Source organism: Aythya marila (assembly GCF_965140915.1).
Source record: "Aythya marila genome assembly, chromosome: 4".
NCBI classification, from domain to species: domain Eukaryota; kingdom Metazoa; phylum Chordata; class Aves; order Anseriformes; family Anatidae; genus Aythya; species Aythya marila.
The window spans coordinates 20,744,743-20,764,412 of NC_139045.1; the positions used below are offsets into that span (position 1 = coordinate 20,744,743).

Consider the following 19,670-nt stretch of genomic DNA (forward strand, 5'->3'; position numbering starts at 1 on the left):
TCCCTGTCATTATGATTGGTCAGTTCTTTTTTTTTTTTTTAAATTATTTTTTTTCCTAAAGCCTTGTTTAAACCTTCAGTGCTCAATCTGAAGGACATGAATTGTTGTACTTCTCACTTAGGTTATTCCTTTCCTCTCACAAGTAAACTTTCACTTAACTGAGGGCTCTCATTCACGTCAGTCTTCTTGCTTCTAGGCTTTGTTCTATGTTTCATTAGAAGTCGTTGTCTTCTACAACTCTTCTCTTGTTGCTTATTTGAACTCTATCTACCATTAAGTGTGGTTTCCAAAACTTAGAATTTCAGAATGTCTTAAAACAACTTCCTTATTTATTCGTACAAGATTTTGTCTTATTTTGCAATGACACAAAATTATGCCATGTTTATCCTGTCCTCCTAAAAATCTGTTTTTTAATTATAATTGATTATTGTACTATACTAAATAATCCTTAAAGTGCTATTCCTTAGACTAATATCAAATTAAGGATAAGGCTTACCTGACATACATATACTTGAAATGACTGTTTTTCTAAATTTCAGGTTAAAAAATGGTTGAAAACTGTGTACTTTGTGGCAATTACAGATGATCCCATTGGAATTGTTTTTGGAGTCATGATGGAAGTCAGGTAAATTCCTGAATATGTTCCTGTTTTGTTATTATATGTATGGCACACATAATCATTAGTTCAAGCTCCTGTAATGAATGACTTGCTGAGACAGGAAAAATGAGGAAGCTGGCTAATGCTGATAAAGTAATTTCACAAAACACAAATAATAATTGAATAGATTTTGTGCTTCTGCTAGTGAATCAGAGATCAGTGATCTCTAATGGATTTTGTTTTAAACAGAAATCTGCTTGAAACGATAGACTGAAAGAAACTATGCCAAAGTTATACAGTCTGTATTTTAGTGAAGTTACTTATATTAGTACATGTTCAACTGAAACTCATAATACCCTGTTATATAATATCAATGTAATATAATAAAGATATAATAAATATTATATCTTCCTATGTTGTTCAAAAGCATGGCAAAAAGTGCAATACCACAGTCATTGCTTCAGTTCCTTGCCATTGAGCATAAAAACCCTGACCCAGCAGAAGGTTAGCCCTGTTGTAGAGCCTGGAGTTAGATGACTTCAACTAGGATACCTTAGTAAGATACCTTACCTTAGCTTTCAGTCGATGCACTTAAGCTAAGCCTTCAGTGGAAACCTGGGCACTTTGCTGAAAGCACAAACACTATCTTAATGGAATGAGCTTAGAGCCATCTCATTAATCAGGGTTTGCATGACTGGCTTTAGTTCAGGAGCATTTACCTATCACCTCTCCTCAATTTTGCTATGCAAGGCAAAAGTAAAGTTTCAGCATCATTGTGTGTCCGTGGGTTTTTTTTTTTTTTTTTTAAATATCGAGCCAGTTTTTGAGCAGTCAGCTTTGTGTAGATTCCATATTTTACTGGTGCACAGTTTGAAATTGAGCCTGATTCAGTTATTTGGGCTGTTGAATAGGAGCATACACTGTAGAAAGTGTGTAACTGCACAATGCTTTTGGAGAAATGGCTGGAGAGGAAAGACACAAGCTGTTAGAAAATGATTATACATTTGGAAGTAAAAGGTATTTGAAAGCAGTCAGCCTTGGAGAACTTAGCTTCAGCTATAAAGCCTTGAATGAAAGTATGTCTTTCATTATTATGCTCATTAGATAATTGCATTTAGAAGCTGTGCTTAATTTAGTGAGAAGGAAAAATAGGACTAGAATCTGGGCACATTCTGCTTATCTTTGTGGGGATTTACATTGGCCATAAGGTTTGAGAAAGAGCCTTAACAAGTGATCTGTTGTTTTGGCAAGCATACAAACCTGATCTTAATAACAACTTCTTCCTATTGAATTTTTTAAATCAACCTCTGCTTAGAGGCTGTATTCCAAAATACCAAGTTTTTTTTCTTTTCTTTTCTTTTCTTTTCTTTTTTTTTAAAATCCTTCATCTGGAGACTGAATAGATACAGGAATATTTCTGGTTACAGTCAGCAAGATCCTCCTGCGATGCACTTACAGGATTTGAAGTATTAGGAAAAGTTTTAAGCTGCTTTTTTTGTTCATTTAATTCTTGTAAGTTTTAGTAGCCTTTTACAGTTGGCAGTTCCTGAAGCTGCAGCTGAATCATTCTAGTGCATGCCACAAAATCAAGCCTTTGAAATTCGTGGGTGCTTTCTTCTCTGCTGTTGTTGTCTGCACTTGTTGGCATGAGGCGCAAGTCATTAAATACAAGAGAGAGAGTTGTTATTGAAAAAAAATTATTTAATAGGAGACTTATGTCTGACCTGCTTCCCCAAATCAATTCTGTCTCCATGGCAACAGTCACAAGTGTGTGACAAAATATTCAGGATTTCTCTAAAGAAAAATTAAAATACTTAAAATGTCACTTTTCATGGAAGCATCATATTTTATCCTTGAACAGGTTTCCAAAGCGCGTACATAGCACATGTACAGGAAGATGAGCCTTTTGGCTCAGTAGAGCTTCATCAGCTAATGCATCAGAGTACATCTCCCCATGACAAACAGGGCCCACTGCAGTACAGACATAAGAATTAAGACGTGCTCTGGTAACTTACCTGATCTGGCGATGCTTTGAAAATAGGTAGGTATATCTTCTGAAGTCGACTTTAGAGTAGCTCTGGTATGGTAATCATCACGGTTTAGAATACAATTTTATTATGATGTTCTTTATGTTGAAATCACCCAGAAGTACCTTCACAGTTTACCACAAATAGCATAAGAGGGGAAGGACTCAAAATTATTATCAAAATTATTCCGCTCGAGTGGGCAGCCGAGCTCCACCACAGCCGCTCTCTCACTCCCCCTCCTCAAAGAGGAATGGGGAGAAAATATGTGAAAAGGGCTCAAGGATTGAGATAAGGACGAGAAAATCACGCAATAATTATTGTAACGGGCAAAACAGACTCAGCATAAGAAGATAGTAAGATTTATTGCCTACAACTAACAAGCAAGAGAAGTGAGAAAACAAAGGAAAAAAAAACCAAAAGCACCTTCCCCCCATCCACCCTCTTCCACCTCCTCCCCCCGAGCGGCACAGGGGAACGGGGGAATGGGGGTTATGGTCAGTCTACAGCACTTCTTCTCTGCCGCTCCTTCTCAGTCACTCTCGTCCCCTGTGCTGTGGGGTCCCACCCACAGGATGCAGTCCTTGATGAACTGATCCGGCGTGGGCTTCCCACAGGCAGCAGCTCTTCCAGAGCTGCTCCAGATATGGGTCCGTACCACGGGGTCCATCCCTCAGGAGAAAACTGCTCCAACCTGGCTCCCCTACGGGCAGCAGCTCCTGCCAGATCACCTGCTCCTGCGTGGGCTCCTCTCCACAGGCTACAGGTCCGGCCCGGAATCTGCTCCGGCAGGGGTCTTCCACAGGCGGCAGCCTCCGTCAGTGCAGGGCCACCTGCTCCACCGTGGTCTCCTCCACGGGCTGCAGCGTGGAACCCTGCTCCACCGTGGTACTCCATGGGCTGCAGGGGGACATCCTGCTTCACCATGGTCCTCACCACAGGCCGCAGGGGACTTCTGCTCCGGCGCCTGGAGCACCTCTCCCCCTCCTTCTACACTGACCTTGGCACCTGCAAGGCTGTTTTCTCACTCCCTTCACTCTCCCAGCTGCTGTCTGGCGCAGCGTTTTTTTCCCTGTCTTAAATATGCTCTCACAGAGGCGCAAACAACATCGCTTATTGGCTCAGACCTGGAAAACAATGGGGCCCTTCCCAAACATGGGGCAGCTTCTAGATCTTTCTCACAGAAACCACCCCTATAGCCCCGTGCTACCAAAACCTTGCCACATAAACCCACTACACCTTCTATCACTAAATAAAATGCAATTGTAATATAGATGAATTTGTCACTCTGGTGTACACTATCATGAGATTACAGATTACTGCATTGGAAATCATAGATCATTGAACAGTTTCTAAATAAAAACATCTCCTTTTGTTGGATATTTGTGGATGATTTCATTTATCATTATTTGACATTTCCAAGTTTTACAAAATTAATATAACATTTCTTCACAGATGCAGAAAATCCAGTGATCTAAACGATATTCAGAAATCCAAGTCATTTGCCATTTCTAAAGTTCCTTAAAAGTCTCTCAAAAGCCATTTGCAGCCAGTGTCTCCGCTCCAGCAGCTAACTTATACAAGTTACTGTGTTCAACTGACAATACACACGTTTGTTAGCATCTCCTTAGCACATTACATCAATATTAATTTGGGGAAAAAAATAAAAATTAGGTTTTGCTTTTCTGATAGAATTTACTATCTATACATATTTGAGGTTTTTACTTTTTTTTTTAAATCTGTTCCTAGCATTGAAATTTTGGTCCATTTGAACACCAGCACAAAGTTATTCAAGTTATGAAGGCTGTGATCAGCGAACTCCAGCTACTAGAAGGAGCAAGAGCAGTCCAGCTTGCAGGTCTGTAAAAACTGGTTATTGTACTGGTAATGCTTCTACAGTTCTATTTTCTCACACTTCTCCACAAAGTGAAGAATGATTGTCTGTTAGTGTTGAACATTTAAAAAGCAAAGTTTCTAAGTAGGCAACAACGTAGTTATGAAGTGGGCTGCAAATTTAGTATAGTTTTATTATCTTGGTTGTATTCTTGAGAAACAACGGGTTCTTTCTCATTTAAAATTGGATAGCAAAGTTTAAGTCTTCAATATCTGATAACGCCAAAAAAAGCATTACGATAATTTCAGGTCTGTATAGCTCCAGAAGAGGAGCAGCAGGTGACAGACCAGGGAGCATGCAGCCACTGCAATAAAGGTGTCCACAGGCAACAATTAAAGGCACTCTTCAAGGCCTGAAAATAAAGTGGTCCAGAAAGGACAGGGTCAGAAACAGTCAAGGAGCAGGAAAGTCAAACTAAAGAAATGGCAGTACTAGACAATCTCCATGTGACTAGGCAGAGATCCGTTTTTGTTCTTGTTGTTTACCATGGACTCCCTTCACTCTAGACTTCTAATGTCCTTTTATATTCATTTCCATCACACAAACCGAAAATCTCTTTGTAGTTATAAATGCCTCAAGAAGCACATAGAGTGTTTCCATACAAGCTCCAAAGGAGCGCACAGTTTCTGTGGCACATTGTATGAGCATGAATGATGGGGCACCTGTGGGCAAGCAAATGAACTGCACAACTTTTGTCCATCTTGCTCCCCATTAAAAAATAAATAAAAAAAGACAAAAAACAGGCAATAGTGTTCCCCCTGCCAGCAAACATAGCTGCTGTGGTAAGTTGCTAATACCCATCTGAGATACTGACTCCCAGATGAACTTTACTATATCCTTCATGGGAAGGCTACAATAGCAAGTAAATTCCAGTCTTTTCCCCAAAAGTATGAAACAAATTTGTACACTTAAAACTTGACACATTTTAAAGTTTGTACTGCATGGAGTTAGATAGCATCCTGTTTGCCTCCCACAAAAATCTCTGCCTCACTGAGACCCTGCAGGGGCAGAATGAAGTTTGGGGTGGCATCTGTAATCCTACCATTTCTTAGCATGACTGGTGACCTAAATAAAACTTTCAGTATTAGGTTTTTCCAAGATGTAATTTATACTATGGCTGTCAGGAGTTAAGATAGCAGTTGCCATGGAGCTTTAATCTTTTTTTAGGCTTTAGTCAAAGGAAGCTGGAAGTCTGCATGGTGGGTAGAACCCAGCTCAACAGAGTTTTATTTAAATTGGGACAGGATTTCATCCTAATTTCTTTACTGAAAGTTACTCTCAAATATTCTCAAATTCTTTTTAGTCCATTCTATTTTTCAGCAGGAGATGAGAGAGTTTCCTTTTAGGCTTCTTAGCTCATGTTACATTCAAACATAGAAGTACCCTGTTGCTCCCCCCTGCTCCAACTATGAACTGTAACTTTCTCCTAGTTCTGTGCACACTTACCGTAGTGAATTCAGTCACTAGTTTTACCATTTCAGTGGTAACAAAACTATAGGGAGGATTTCATTTTCTGTGCTAAACACATTCTATGCTGTAAAATAGGCCTTTAGTAAAGGAGAAGTAATTAGAATTTGAATCTTTGTGTATGCTACTTATAACTTCCGTGAGGTATATGTAAGAAAAAAAAAAAAAGCGTGCAGTGAGTGAAGTGCATCTCTGAGAAGTATGAAATCAGCTGCAGTAGTGTTCTGCTGGAGCAGCACCATCTCCTTCCTAGCTGTTTGCAGGAATGGAGATGGACTCCTGCCTAACATTTGCTGTTACATTCAAAACATTGCTGACTTACTTAAACCTGAACTTGCCCTACCTAGTAAACCAAAAGGACACGGGGGAAAAAATGTAGAATTTGTCAAAACAAGTTTGTAAAACCCCTTTCCCTACCAAAAATTAGAAAGGATTCAGATGTAATGAGCTTGATTTTAAAAAGAGACTTGGATTTAAATGAAGCTGTCCTTTGTCTTTAATGAAAAAATTGTCAAAACTTTCACGAAATAGAATTGTCTACCAGCCAGCTCTAGTGGAAATCCGTAATTCTGTAGCAGTTCCAAGGACTGCAGGATAATCAGAACATTGTTACAAAGGAGATGATTTCAAGCTCATTGAACTCTTGCCTGACATACTATGCCTCTTCTACAACAAAATAATAAATGAAACATTTTCTTCTAGGAGATACAAGTCTGTGGGACTTAATCAGTTGTATCATTTGTTTTTACCACTGACAGCAAAATCTATCTAACTAGCACTGGACAGAAAAACAATTCTTGTGGGTGTGAGTTACAACCTCTCTCTCAGCATCTTAAGAGGATCAGATGCAAAACCAACCATTGATTCCACTGGAAAAGGACTTTTTTGAACAAGAATCCACTAGCAGTGAGGAAGACCTTAAGAAGAATTAGACTGTCCAATGATTAAAACCATAAGGAGTATCTCAGATCTCTTAAGACCAGCTATTCAAAGAGACTTAACTGTTTGCCATGCCCAAGGAAAGCTATGCATTGTAAATAGGATTTAGAAAGCCATTTCTCAAGGAAACAGCATAAAGTAACTCAGAAGTTTTGAGAAGGGAGGTGAATAGGCTATGAGGTGCTTATCTTCAAGATCAGATGCTTTACTCTGAATTGCAGAGCGATGCACACCTGAAAAACCATTTGAGGTTTTTTAACCTTTCTTCAGCTAGGGTTCTATAAGAAAGTCTAAAGAAAAGCAGCGAGTGCAACTACTTTTGTAACCTCACCTCGCTAGTCTAGTGGGAACTTTATAATGTACAATCCTGTTTCTTCGGACTGTTGCATTTCCACAGGTCAAAACACACTTGCCCTGCCTCAGATTTCTTCCACAGGGGCTAACCAGGCTTGCTAGTGCTGATGGAGAACAATACAGATATCCTGCTTCCAAACTGCAGCACAGACAAGTTGTTTTTTCATTGCCTGCCCATGATACTCTATCTTTTTTCCTGACTACACTACTAGGTACCTTTCAGGACTAACATACCAGACACTTGAGTTTAATGCAGGACTTTAAGCAGACAGTATTACCTTTGATACATGCAATAGAAGGATTTCAGATGTACTGCCTGACATGATAAAAGTATCTTCATGAGCTGGAGGGGCTTTTATCATTGCTCTGTTAGATCCAGGTACACAAGTATAAAGAAACTGGGGGGGAAGACGAAGAAGGGTGGGAGTCTACATGAAATTGCATTTAAAGCAAGAAAGGCTTTTATATGGAACCTACAATATTTTCTTTAATCTGAGGTGCCAATATCAAAAAGTTGAACTCCCAGAGACTAAGACCTCTTAATGAAAGACATCTGTATGCAGATGAGAAGAAAGAACCCAAAGCCCTTGCTTTGCTCATGTGGCAATCACTGCGGTTTTATCACGATAGACTGGTTGGACTTTAGGGGAAACTGAACAGTGTGCAGTTCAGCTCCGCTGACTCTAAAGAACAAAAAGCCAGATTGGCTTTAAAAGTCTGATCTGTTGCAGCCAGAAGTGGTACAGCTACAGAAGTGCCAAACCGCTCATTTTTAAGTATGCATTCAGGCAAATGGAAGTCCTTTCTTTCAAGCTGAAACTAGGGGCTTGAAATGGAGAAAAGGTCTTTGAAATTAGAAAATACCACCGTCTTCGCAAAGGCCCTTTCTTTGCTTAGATAAATTCAGGGAAGAATGGAGCATTTCACTTACCGCTCTTCTATTCTAGTTTCAAGACTTGTCAGTAGCACCTTACCATTTCAGGATGCGTAGATTTAATGTTTGGTGGAGAAATACAATTAAAGTTAGTTTGAATACAGAGGAATCATCATTGTGCTCTGTAGCAATCAGCAGGTCTGAACGTATGGCAGCATGCAAAAGACTACCTTTAAGGTATTTGCACCTGTTGCAACTGCTAATTTACCACATTTGGATTCAGGCAGATCACACAATAAAGTAAGACGCAGCAACTGGAGGAAACTTCTACTGATCTTGCAAAGTATCCAAGACCTGTCCAGAAATATGCAGTAACTGCTGCAGATACCAGGATGGCCTCATAATATAGGCAGTAAGTTAAATTGTTCATTTTGCTTTTAAAATACTGAGCTTTCTATTAGGTCTATTTTTTGTTTTGGTTTAATGCTTGGTTGGTTGAAATTGTTATTTTGTCAGGATTAACAAAACTGGTCCATGGGACAGTGCTCAAGAAAGGATCTTGCTCCGATGCCATTTTTTTTTTTTAAATAGCTATAAAATACCTTTAATTGCTGATGAACTTACATTACTTCAAAACTGAAAGGCAAAAAGCAGGAACTTAAAAATACATTGCATTTTCATAAGCTTAAAGAAAACAAAATATAAGCTTGACATTTGATCTGTGCTGAATTAAGATGAAGTACTAATTTCCAGAGAGGAAGCAGTTTCCTCTAGTTACGTACACTTCTATCAACTTCCCAACACAGTTTGTTGCCCAGATTATATTTTAAGAATCTAATTTTGCTTCATGATAGCCAATGCCTATCTTTGAGACGAACTGACTAGAAGTTCATATTTCCTTTTCACTTTGCAAGTGAGATTCATTCCTTTCAGAATAGGAGCTCAACATTAAGAAGCAATTTAAGAGTTCTCTACTTACCTTTGATTTCATAGTAGCATCTTGCATGTGTCTTCAGTAATTACCATTGATCTTGCATGGAAACAGATGCAAAACCACAAAACCTGAGTTTGGTTAAAAAGGTGGTGAAATGCTGACAGCCAGATTGTATCAGGTCTTTCCTCATGCAGGTTTTAGCAACAACTTAAAAGTATGTAAGGGTGGTAACTTTAGATGCACCCACGTATGTTCGAGGCATGCTGCTTATCTGCTTATAAACTAGTGCTGAATTATTCCTGCATTCGAGTGATTTCAGTATTAGGCAAAGCAAATGCTGTTTCCCCAGCAGTATCTTCACTGGGAACCTTGAGAAGTCCTATTCCCTACCAGAAGGGCCGTTAGCATGACAGAAAGCATCCCTTTGTTAGATCTGAACCACTGTCAGAAGCTGAACTTTTCTGTACCGCCACAGCGTATGCTAGCCCTACTTCAGCAATTACTCCAGGTGATTATACAAGGCCCACAAGCTCCCTTCTCTGCCTTGAAAAACACATTCTTGATCTAGCTAGCAGAAATAAAAGTGTACTTTCCAATTTAAAATAGTAATGTTACTAATTACAATTTCACTTGCATTTTGTTACTGCAACTTTGGTGTTTACTTAAATGGGTGTGGTTGTTTTCTTTTTAACCCTAGGAAGCATCACCATTTTATGGACATACTACATGTTGATACAATCCCCAGCCCAAGCCTTCCAGTCTTCCCAGGAATGCAATTCAAGGATTATTAAGCTGTAACAAATAGAAGAAGGAGTAACATGCACCAAGGAGAACTTAAGACACTCATCTGCATCATTCTCTGGACAAAGTCACTAACAATGATCCCCTCTTTGCAACCTTATCACGTGATAGCCTGGAAAGTAAGTCAGGGCCTTAGAGTAAGGTTTACTACTATCCCACTGATGGTCAAAGCCCTTGGGGCAGTTTCCCACAAGTGCAGTTTCCTTACTGCAGCATGGATCTCCCCAGTGAAGCTGGTCCACTTAAACTAAAGTTTTAAAGCTCAGAATATTGGCTCCACACTCCCCTGCCATATGTTAACTAATATTACTTGCAAATGCTAAAATCCCGTTAAGGAATCAGATCCTAATTGTGGAAGCAGGCGCAGTGTTTTATGTAGCTAATAATATTTGGAGACCTTCCCGTTGATTCATACCATCTGGCCCAGCAGCGATGAGGCTTTCGTTACACTACGTGCAGCACACCTAGCCCTCCAGCCCCAGCCAGCACAGCCCTCTAGTGGAGATGCAGGATTGAGCTGGGATGGCATTCATCCACAGCAGCTTGCTTTTGCTCCTTTGCCTTCCAGGCTGTTCTCAACTCAGCTGTGCTTTTCGATCGTACTTGGCCACAGATGGTGTCACTTCTTCATCTGTGCCCTCATGGAAGACCGTAGCAGCAAAGAACAGAGATCTACGCAGACTTCAGAACACTTCCAGCCCACCTAAAGATAACCTGCGCGCCTGCTCTACCTGCCCTGTCAAGACTGCCAGGGCACGGGCAGCCTTCCAAGTAAGAACACTGTTGAGCATAACCCTAGGTATAAGCTTTGGTATACCGTTTATTTCTCCTCTGTTAGTATCTCCCATTGCAAAGGAGCAGAAGCAGCTGTTTCTATCTTTTTCCACCTCCTCTAGAGGGTGGAGGAAGTTAAAAAATAAACTTTTAACAACCAGCTAAGTTTAGACACTATCAGCATACTTCAGAAAAATAACGTTTAATGTTAAAGCCCTTCAGAAATCTGCTAGGATTTGTCTATTGGCTGTATGCCAGCCACACTTTTTAAAAAAATAAAATAAAATATTATCATCATCAATACTTAAGTGAAAGCTTTTGCTTTCAGGCTTTTTGGATAGTTGCCCAAGTCCTAGAGCTATTGTGCTATACTTAAACCCAGGTGTGGCCACACATGTATCAAAATTCTACTGAAGGAAAGCAAAGTTGATGTCCCAAAGAATATCAGTCACATTCCAGATCTCTAGAGATTATGATGAAGATTTCACCACACTTGCAGTTTCTGTTCCCAGAAATGTCAATATCCCCTCTCACGGGATCCTTCTACAGCTTCAAGACTTGTATAGGCAGTGGCAAAATACAAGTGATCAAGGAAATGGTTTCATCACTAGAGAGACCATCTTAAACAATAAAGACCATATCAAGATGCTCAACAGAATCCCAGCAGAACCCCACTAAGAAAATCCAAAACTTCTTACACACCACGTCTGTCAAATCCAAAAATTGACGCCCATGTGTCAAGTCACAAAGAGTTTAATATCAACAAAAAAAAAAAAAAAAAGCTTAAGTTAATGGTATTTTCTTCCTTGAAATAACATACTGGTCATATGAAAGTCACTGAAGAGGTCTGCTTTTAACCTGGAAGACTTTAACAGTTACAGCTGAATTCATAAACCCTATTTCCAAATGTGTGATGTTAACACAAAAATTGGAAAGTTAAGACCTGGGATAAAGAACAAATTCAGTTGTTAAGGTTAGCAGTTAGGTGAGGTGTTTCAGTGCCTTCCCCATAACATGAAAAGTTCTTCAGTATCTTTCCTACCACCATTATTTCAAGACTCACAAGGTTTTTTTGTTTTTGCTTTTTTTGTTTTTAAATACTAATGGGGTTAAATTGAAATCAAGCGCCATATGCTTGTAATGTCTTCTGTGAAGGTCTGATGCCACCCTGTTTCAACTATTTGGTTATTCAGTGCAGAAAGTTAAAGATTCACAGAAGGTATAACAGCTTTTAATACTCCATTAATATTAGATTAAAAATTATTGCATAGTCTTATGCATTTCCTAAAACAACGTTCTCTGGAAATTAAACATTTTAATATAAAAGGACCAACTCTTTAAAACACAAATTGCGTTCACTACCTCGATCTTCTATCCTTTTTTGATTTGTCAGTACATTTGTCCATAGTTTTCTCATTATCTCCTCTGCACTTGGGGCAGTACCATTTCCCCTTGGGTTTATAGGTGAGTCCAACACACGAGAAGTGGAACCACTCGATAGGACACTGTTCGTTATCACACCCTATCATTTCGCCGTAAGACACTTGGTTGCATAAGCAGTAAGTTGGTTCATTAGGGTCAATTGCAAATTCTACGGGTGAGACTTCTCTCTCTTGTTTGGCTTTGGAGCGTTTTTTCTTCTTCGAAGATTTAGATCTCTTCTCTTTAGGTGGCTGGTCATCGCAGTCATCGATCCCGTTTGCTATATGGCACAGGTCGCGGCTTTCGCTGGTTCGCTGGCGACGAGGTCTCCGTGAAGACCTCTCCGGTTGGCAGGACTCCATCTTTGCCTTTTCCAGAGGCTTTTCATTCTCAGACAGATCTTGAAAACACTGAGAGTGTGTTTCCATTTGCCGGGCTCTATTCTCTACCAGTTCTAGCATCTGAGTAACTATTTGAATTTTTTCATCTCCAAGTTCCTGGCTGTTGATTAACGCACGCTGAAGATGCTGCTGCAGGCGTTTCTTCTGAGCGGGATCATTTTCCGACTTGTATTTTTCATAGACATCATCTATTTCTTTTAGCGCTTCTACAAAATGAAGATAATAGAAACAATTACACGAGATTGAACACGCTCAAGAAAATATAAAAACGTATTTCTAACAGAAAAGAAATAGTACAAGTGTTAATTATAGTATACCCCAGTGGGCTAGATCCGATATTTAATTCTAGTTGCATGTGAACATCAAATCAGTGTTTAAGATTGCAATCTGTTGCGAGAAAAGTTTCTCATGTTCTACAGAAAAGCAAGCTTATTAAAGCCGTTGCAAAAAGAAAGGCGACCACTGCTGAAGTGTGGATAGTCCAGATGCTGCCTCAGCACCTGACAAAGCAGGAATTTTTGTTGAGGTCCCTTTCTACGGTAGTTCCTACACCTACAAACCAGTGATAGCTTATGTCATACAAAGAAGCTGAGAATTCATTATAATCTCACATCATTCGTGTAACCATCATGTGTCACAGACAGCACTCCAGATATTCAGGTCCTCTTCCTTTCCCTTCTTATTCACCTAGGAGCTCTGGTGTTACATTTTCAACCACACTTGGTTATAAAGACGTATGACGCTTCAAGTTACACATTAGCAAACGTACAATTGGGATTTAAGTCAATATAAACCACTCTAACTGGTGCGTTCACATTACAAAGAAGCTACAGCAAGTTTCATTTTAAATAAAGGCTGAACTTTTCAGAACAGATGACCTACAGTTTAGTGCATCACAGGATATTTTTAAGCTACTAGTAACGAGTGTTTCGGTTTCACTGCTAAGCTTTTTTCTTTCACAAGTCATGCAAAATACCTGCAGGGATTGCTGCGAATCTTTCACGACATTTAGTTCTTAGAAACAAGTTTAGTGAACCCAAAAAGGAGATGAACAAATGCCTCATCAGACAGCCTTTGTCTGTTCTCTACTTCTCTATGTTGCTGGATTTTAAAATAGTATTTTCTAGACCAAAAGTTACACTCGATCTATTCATAAAAGACAGAGGAACTGCTGCAGTGGAAGGAACTAGATCAGTAGAACCGACAGCGAGATCTGATGTAGTGTTAGATACAGCACTGGTTCCTTTGGAAACAGCTTGAAGATTTTAACAGGCAAGGGAATTTATGTACGATACTCAACTGCGTACTTCTGTGACCAGAATGCGTGTAGTACAATCCTCTTTCTGCAGACCCGTGTTTTACAAACTGGCTTTCATTTTTAAAGAATATTGCCTGCTTTGTACGGCTCTGAAATAATTCAAGCTCCCACTGAGTGGAAGCCACAGATATTATCACAACTTTGTTCACCGTGATTTTTTTCCCTGCTGACATCTTGAAATGGCAGCTTAAGTGCAAACAGCCCCTTTTTACTATAAATTCTGCAACCTGTGCGACAGGAGAAGCCAACAGCACTTTGTTCTAACTCGAGACCTTCACGAGGGGAAGATAAAAATCGGTGCTCTGCCTGTCTAATAAGTCACGCAGCCTATTTTTCCTCAGTGCTAGTATTCCGGCTAGCGTTAAAAGCACAGGCTCTGTTTGCCTACAAGCGCAGCCACATCTGCTGCCTTGGCAGGGAAAAAAATTCTACTCTGTTCCTGAAGAGTGCAGAGCCAGGTACTCCCCCCACACTATCTCCCACCTCAGCTTCTCTTGTGAGGCAAAAAAAGTGGCATAGGTGTAGTTCTGGATTTCCTAGATTGGGAATGCCCTGCCTGGAAGAATGCACGAGCAGTAACTGTTTGTTTTTCCACAGTGACTGAGGAAAAAAAATGCTCCGCATTGCAGACACCTCCTTTTTAAGCTGATCGTCCCCTGGAGCAGCCTGTCCGGACCACCACGGGACCTGCTCTCCAAAGGGGTCCCGGGTTTCTCCCAAGCAGAAGGCAGGACTTCGGGAGCGGCGGAGGGGTGAGTTCACCAAACCGCCTCCGTATTCACCCCCAGGACCGGGGGTACCCGCACACCCTGCCACACGGCTCCGACACCTCTGGTTTTGAAGGGGCCGAGGCACGACCGAGCGCTGCCGGCAGATCCCGCGCTTCAGCCCGGCGGAGCTACGAGAAGCTGACGGGTTTCAGTTTGCCAAGCCCAGGAGCGGCGTCGCTCCTCCCCCACGAGCTATCACCGCCTCCCCCCAGCCAGAACCGTACGAGCAGCACTTCCAGCTGATCCGCAGGCCCGGGCCTAGGCTATATGGATATCTATATTATTGTGTTTTATCGAGTTTCCAGCCTGTTTTCCTGCCTTTTTTGAAGCGGCCGAGCAGCGTGGCGGCGCACGGGCGGCTGCAGGGCTCCAGGGCGGACCCACCCCGCGCCGCGTTAGGGGCAGCGCCACCCGCCCCAGGGCGCTGCCACAGCCCCCAGCGCCCCGCGCAGCCCCCACGGCCCTCGGGGTCCCCTCAGGAAGCCCCGGCCCGGCCTCCCCCTCCCCTCCCCTCTCCTCCCTTCCCTCCGCCCCGCCGGGCGCATGTGCGGCGCTGCCGGGCGGTTAAACCGCCCCAACGGCCGCCCCCCCCCCCCCCCCTCAGCCCCCCACCCCAAGGGCCGGCGGCGCCCACCTTGGCAGCGGGTGTCCACCTCGCGCAGCAGCGACACGTTGCGCTGGATGTCGAGCGGCAGCGACTCCACGCACTCCAGGTACTCCTGCACGTACAGCGACAGCAGCCGCGACCGCTCGCCGCCGCCCGCCGCCGGCCCCGCCACCAGCTGCGGCCCCGCCAGCATCATCCCCCCGCGGCCGCCCGCCCGCTGCCCGCCGCCGCCGCCGCCGCCACAGGAGCCGGAGCCGCAGCCAGAGCCGCTCGCAGCCCCCGCCCCTCGCCGCCGGGCAGCGCGCATGCGCGGCGCCCTGCCCTTATAAGGCGCGGCCGGCGGCGCCGCCAGGGGTTCGCATTCTCCCGCCTTCCCCCGCCGCGCGCTGCCATTGGCGCGGAGGGCGGAGGGGGGCGGGGGGAGGGAGAGGGCGGGGCTTGGCTTAAAGGGCCGCGGGCTCGCCCTGACGCGCCGAGCGGGGCGGGCTGAGGGGAGGGGCGGGGCGGGGATACCCCAACGGCCGCCCCAACGGCCGCCCCCGGCACAGCCCCTCCGGGTCCGTGAGGGAATTTTGGGTCGAAACCCGCCGAGATTGGGGGTTTGGTGTCGAACCCCGCTCCCTGTCGCCCTCCGCAGCGCCCCCGAGGCGTGCCGGTACCCCGAGCGGGGGGGGCGGGGCGGTTTTATCGCGATACCGCGCGTGCTGTACGATATCGCCTTCATATCGCACTGTCCGTCTGCAGGCGGCTCGCGATGTCCCCCTGAGGAGCTGCTCGCTGTGAGGTGAGGCTGGGACCGACAGCACGGCCACAGCCGCCCTGCTTAGCTCTAAAGGGGCGCCAAACGATTCACGACAAACCAGGACTTAGGGAAGCGCAGCGACGTTTTATCCCCATTTTGATCTTTTCAGAGGATTCTAAATAGGGTGGCAGAGAAGTTTAGCCTCTTAAAACCCACTCGCCTGCCAACAATCTCCCGATTTTCACAGGGTATCCTGTCTGCCCCAGGGCTGCTGTGGGATTTGTATCAAATGCTGGCCACAACGCCTGTAGTAGGCAACAAAAGTAGAAATCCATGTACTTCTCACATATAGCACTATTGGGAGAGCGGTACCAAGCACTTAGAATTATTAAAAAAATAATAATACCAAGAATTGCTTCTCTGTCGGAAGTTTTCCTGTGGCCTTCACTACATGGAAAAAAAAATCATAAGTGTTAAAAAAAAAAACAACACACAACTTGTGGAGTCTTGGAATATCACCAGGAAACCTGTAAATCTTGCAGTATGTTGCATTTATATTTCAGGCACCTGAAAAAAAAAAAAAAGAAAGTGGGAAAAAATATGAGATCTTGTAAACTTGGGGGAGGGAAAAAAAAAAACATCAGAGATGACTGCATTCAAGAGTGAAATATATATGTTATTTATTATATTACGTATTCCTACCTGGAGGTAAGTGGCCAGCACTAAAAGAGTGGCCATACTAATCCTATAGATAACATCATTTTTGGATGGAATGATCTAGAGCGGTGGATATGCAGCAGCATGGCTTGTGCAGAGGGGTTGCGTAGTCTCCATCCTTGGATATTTTTGGAGCCTGGCTGGATGAGGCCTGGCACAACCTGATGTGGCTGTGAAGCTGGCTCTGCTCTGAGCAGGGGGCTGAACTAGATGGCCTCCAGAGGATCCCTTCTGGCCTGCTTTTTTTCGTGCAGTTCTGTGAGTGTGTTGACGGTGGGAGATGGCCCCACGGCTGTCCCCATGGCAAAAGCAGCGTGTTGAACCTCACTGGTTCATCTAACCAGCAGGGAGATCAGCATCTTACATGATGGCGGTCTCCAAGTATCGTTTCCTCAACACCCAGTTCAGGAAGACTTCAAACACATTCTAAACTTTCGGCTCATGCAGCTGCTAAACTGGTATCCTGTGACAGTGTTTTTCTGAATCTACAGCTAAGGTGTTGAGCAATAGGTGTAGAGAGATGTCTTTGCCCGAGTCATCAGTGTGCTGGCAAGTTCATAAAATGAATGAAAACAAAGTTGTAGGCAGTACTTTCAAAACATTGTGCGTTACGCTGATGTCACTCTGGCCATAAAAGCAGGAAGTCTGCAAGTCAGCGAGTTCCTCAGAGGACGTTGCAACGTTAAAATCTGTTCACCAGTAAAACCAGCTCCTTTGTGTGTTGTGACAGCTCAGATTAGCGAAGCAAAATCTCGTATCGTTTTATGCCCTCTATCTCATTTTTGCACAAATAGATTTAGAAAATGAAAATAACCTAGCTACTTCCAGTGACAGTACAGTGCTGAAACGTTATTGTGTGGTGCGTGTTGCTGTCAATTCTGAGTAACTGAAATCCAAGCAATTGAATTCCTCCATATAATATTAACAAATAACACTTACTGTGCAGGCAGAAAGCCCAACTTACACACCAGTGCAAAAGGAACACAATCAACACCAATGATACAAAATTCTTTAGAAAGATGTTGTCTGTTTTGAGGGCTTCTGTTTCTGCTTGTAGTAAGTTTGAATAGCTGCATCATTCTGCTACCTCGTGAAGAAATAACACTGAGAAATAGAGATTTCCACTATCCAGCAGACAAATAAAGCAAAAATGTTAATTAAAAATTAATACATTGTTTAAAATTAAATGTTAATTGCAATTAAATGTTAATGACAAATAACATTTTGACTTCACTTTTGACATCGCTTTTTCTGACAAATTGTATGTGCGGCATCAGTAAGACGAAAAAAAGAATTGAGAAAGTCATTGTAGCGTAATGCATGAGGCAGGCTACAGGTGGTTTCTGTGCTAAAAACTTGCTGTTTGTCACTATGTGGGAGGCAGTATCTGAGGTAGTAGAGCAGAGACCAGCTAACATTCTCTGAATTTCAATGTTGTCTGCTGCTTTTGAACACTGAAGGAAAGATTTAAATTTTGAGCAGTCTAGGAATGCATCGTTATTGTTAGACCAGATTTCCCTAGGAAAATGAAGCCTGAGCTTGCCACATGCTCGAAGCCCTGGGGGAAGGGAAATCCAGAACAGCAGGCTGAATTCTCCGGCTTGGTAATGCCCCGGAGTGCCTGGGAGCAAGCACTGGAGAATTTCAATGCATTGGACTATTTGCAGCTCAGTAGCTTCCTGACCCAGCTATGTCTGTACTTTTGATGACTGTGAGAATAATCTGGAGGTAAGAGGAGGCATGGCAGAGCAAAACCTTGCTCTCTGTAGAGATGGTAGAGATGGACAGGCAGAAAGACCATAAATTTCACTCTAACCCTCTCCACTGAGTGGAGAATTGTCAGCGCGAGCTTGATATTAGTGGTATCAGAGATACATTATTACAAAGTAATAAATCTGCAGTGCATTCATATGTCTATAAACTACCCCACTTTCCATGGAGAAAACAACATTGTTGTTCCTTTGTCATGTCCTAGTGTATTTTTAAGAGTCCCAACCAGAGTATTCCTCTTCCTGTGAAAGTTTATTTCATCACATTATAGATTTTACCATGATAAAATATTTCCAGGTATTTAATCTAAATTTGATTTCCCCCAATCACAGTTTTGCCTGTCTTCCATCTTTTGTAATCTTGATTTTACATCCATGAATCATAGCTGCTTCCTGTCCCATTTCACCTAATACTGCACAAACTATTTACATCTTTTCAGTTTTCCATTGATAGCCTAGGAAGAATTTCAGCCTGTGGAAAAAAATAACGAAAAGCAGCATTATTGAGGAGAAGAGGTCTAAAAAGGGGCAGTCATTGTGAAAGAGCTACCTCGCATTTAGGAGAAATGCTCGAAGGATGATAGCAGGGTGCTTCTTTTAGGCAAATGGAGCAGCATGGATAACAGAATTGATTTTTGACTACGTGTCTGTGTTGGCAGGTATGCTTATTTGGTCTCCATGGGATGAAGAAGATGAAGAATTCTGCAGTGTACGGAGAAAAGAAACGCAAATAAAAGAACGAATGAGCACAAGCCAGATGGACTTTTTTAAAAGTCAGCTGCAGGGAGCGGTAGGCTGTAGGTGGCCTCCACGTAACTGGTATTCGTGGAAGAGGATGGCTTTTCCAGGGCCACAGAGGTAGTGTGTTTGTTCAGGTAGGTTATTCTCGAACAACTTCCCTAACGTCAGGTCATCCAAAAAAAGGTACTTCCCCGTAATGGCAGATTTGTCACTTCTGATGTTCCTTAACAAATTAGGCTTGGTTTGTCTGGCAGATGACAGCTCACACTGAAGCAGCCACTACCACTTTTCTCTTTCATTTATGCGTGTGAGACACCGAAAAATTGGCTATCGACTAAACACGAGATTATTTTGATAAGGCGATCAATTAAACCGGTACATTTCTTACAAATACTAGCATGTGGTTTGTTTCCCAGCTAGCCTCATTCTCGGCTGTATCAGAGCCCTCCGGCGCCAGGTAACGGGCTCCCCGCGCCGCTCAGATGCGGGCGCTCCCTGCTCTGCAGGCAACCACCTGTGTGGGA

At 42.9% G+C, this 19,670-nt stretch overlaps 1 protein-coding gene and 1 long non-coding RNA gene across 4 annotated transcripts; one reads left to right on the plus strand and one right to left on the minus strand.

The window, feature by feature from the left end:
• The first annotated feature begins 556 nt into the window (after positions 1–556).
• LOC309877681 lies at positions 557–19,485 on the plus strand. Of its 3 annotated transcripts, XR_014317402.1 has the most exons (8): positions 557–625; positions 2,460–2,639; positions 4,372–4,480; positions 8,434–8,562; positions 9,782–10,004; positions 10,454–10,656; positions 14,398–14,552; positions 19,065–19,485. It is a non-coding gene; the product is annotated as an uncharacterized lncRNA (long non-coding RNA). The 3 variants fall into 3 exon arrangements; XR_014317403.1 differs by lacking the exon at positions 19,065–19,485 and having other exon boundaries at positions 14,398–14,867; XR_014317404.1 differs by lacking the exons at positions 8,434–8,562; positions 19,065–19,485 and having other exon boundaries at positions 14,398–14,867.
• ING2 (inhibitor of growth family member 2) lies at positions 11,331–15,412 on the minus strand. Its single transcript, XM_082759308.1, has 2 exons — positions 15,205–15,412; positions 11,331–12,688 (listed from the first exon to the last, which is right to left on the minus strand). The coding sequence occupies exons 1-2, from the start codon at positions 15,371–15,373 to the stop codon at positions 12,018–12,020; spliced, it is 840 nt and encodes a 279-aa protein (XP_082615434.1). The 5' UTR covers positions 15,374–15,412; the 3' UTR covers positions 11,331–12,017.
• Positions 19,486–19,670: the final 185 nt, after the last annotated feature.

Bases quoted from the DNA above. Each gene is read 5' to 3' on its own strand.
- ING2 (XM_082759308.1), bottom strand. From the start codon at position 15,373: ATGATGCTGGCGGGGCCGCAGCTGGTGGCGGGGCCGGCGGCGGGCGGC. The intron at 12,689-15,204 runs GTGGGCGCCGCC...TTCATTTTGTAG, and splicing joins GGTGGACACCCGCTGCCAAG to AAGCGCTAAAAGAAATAGAT.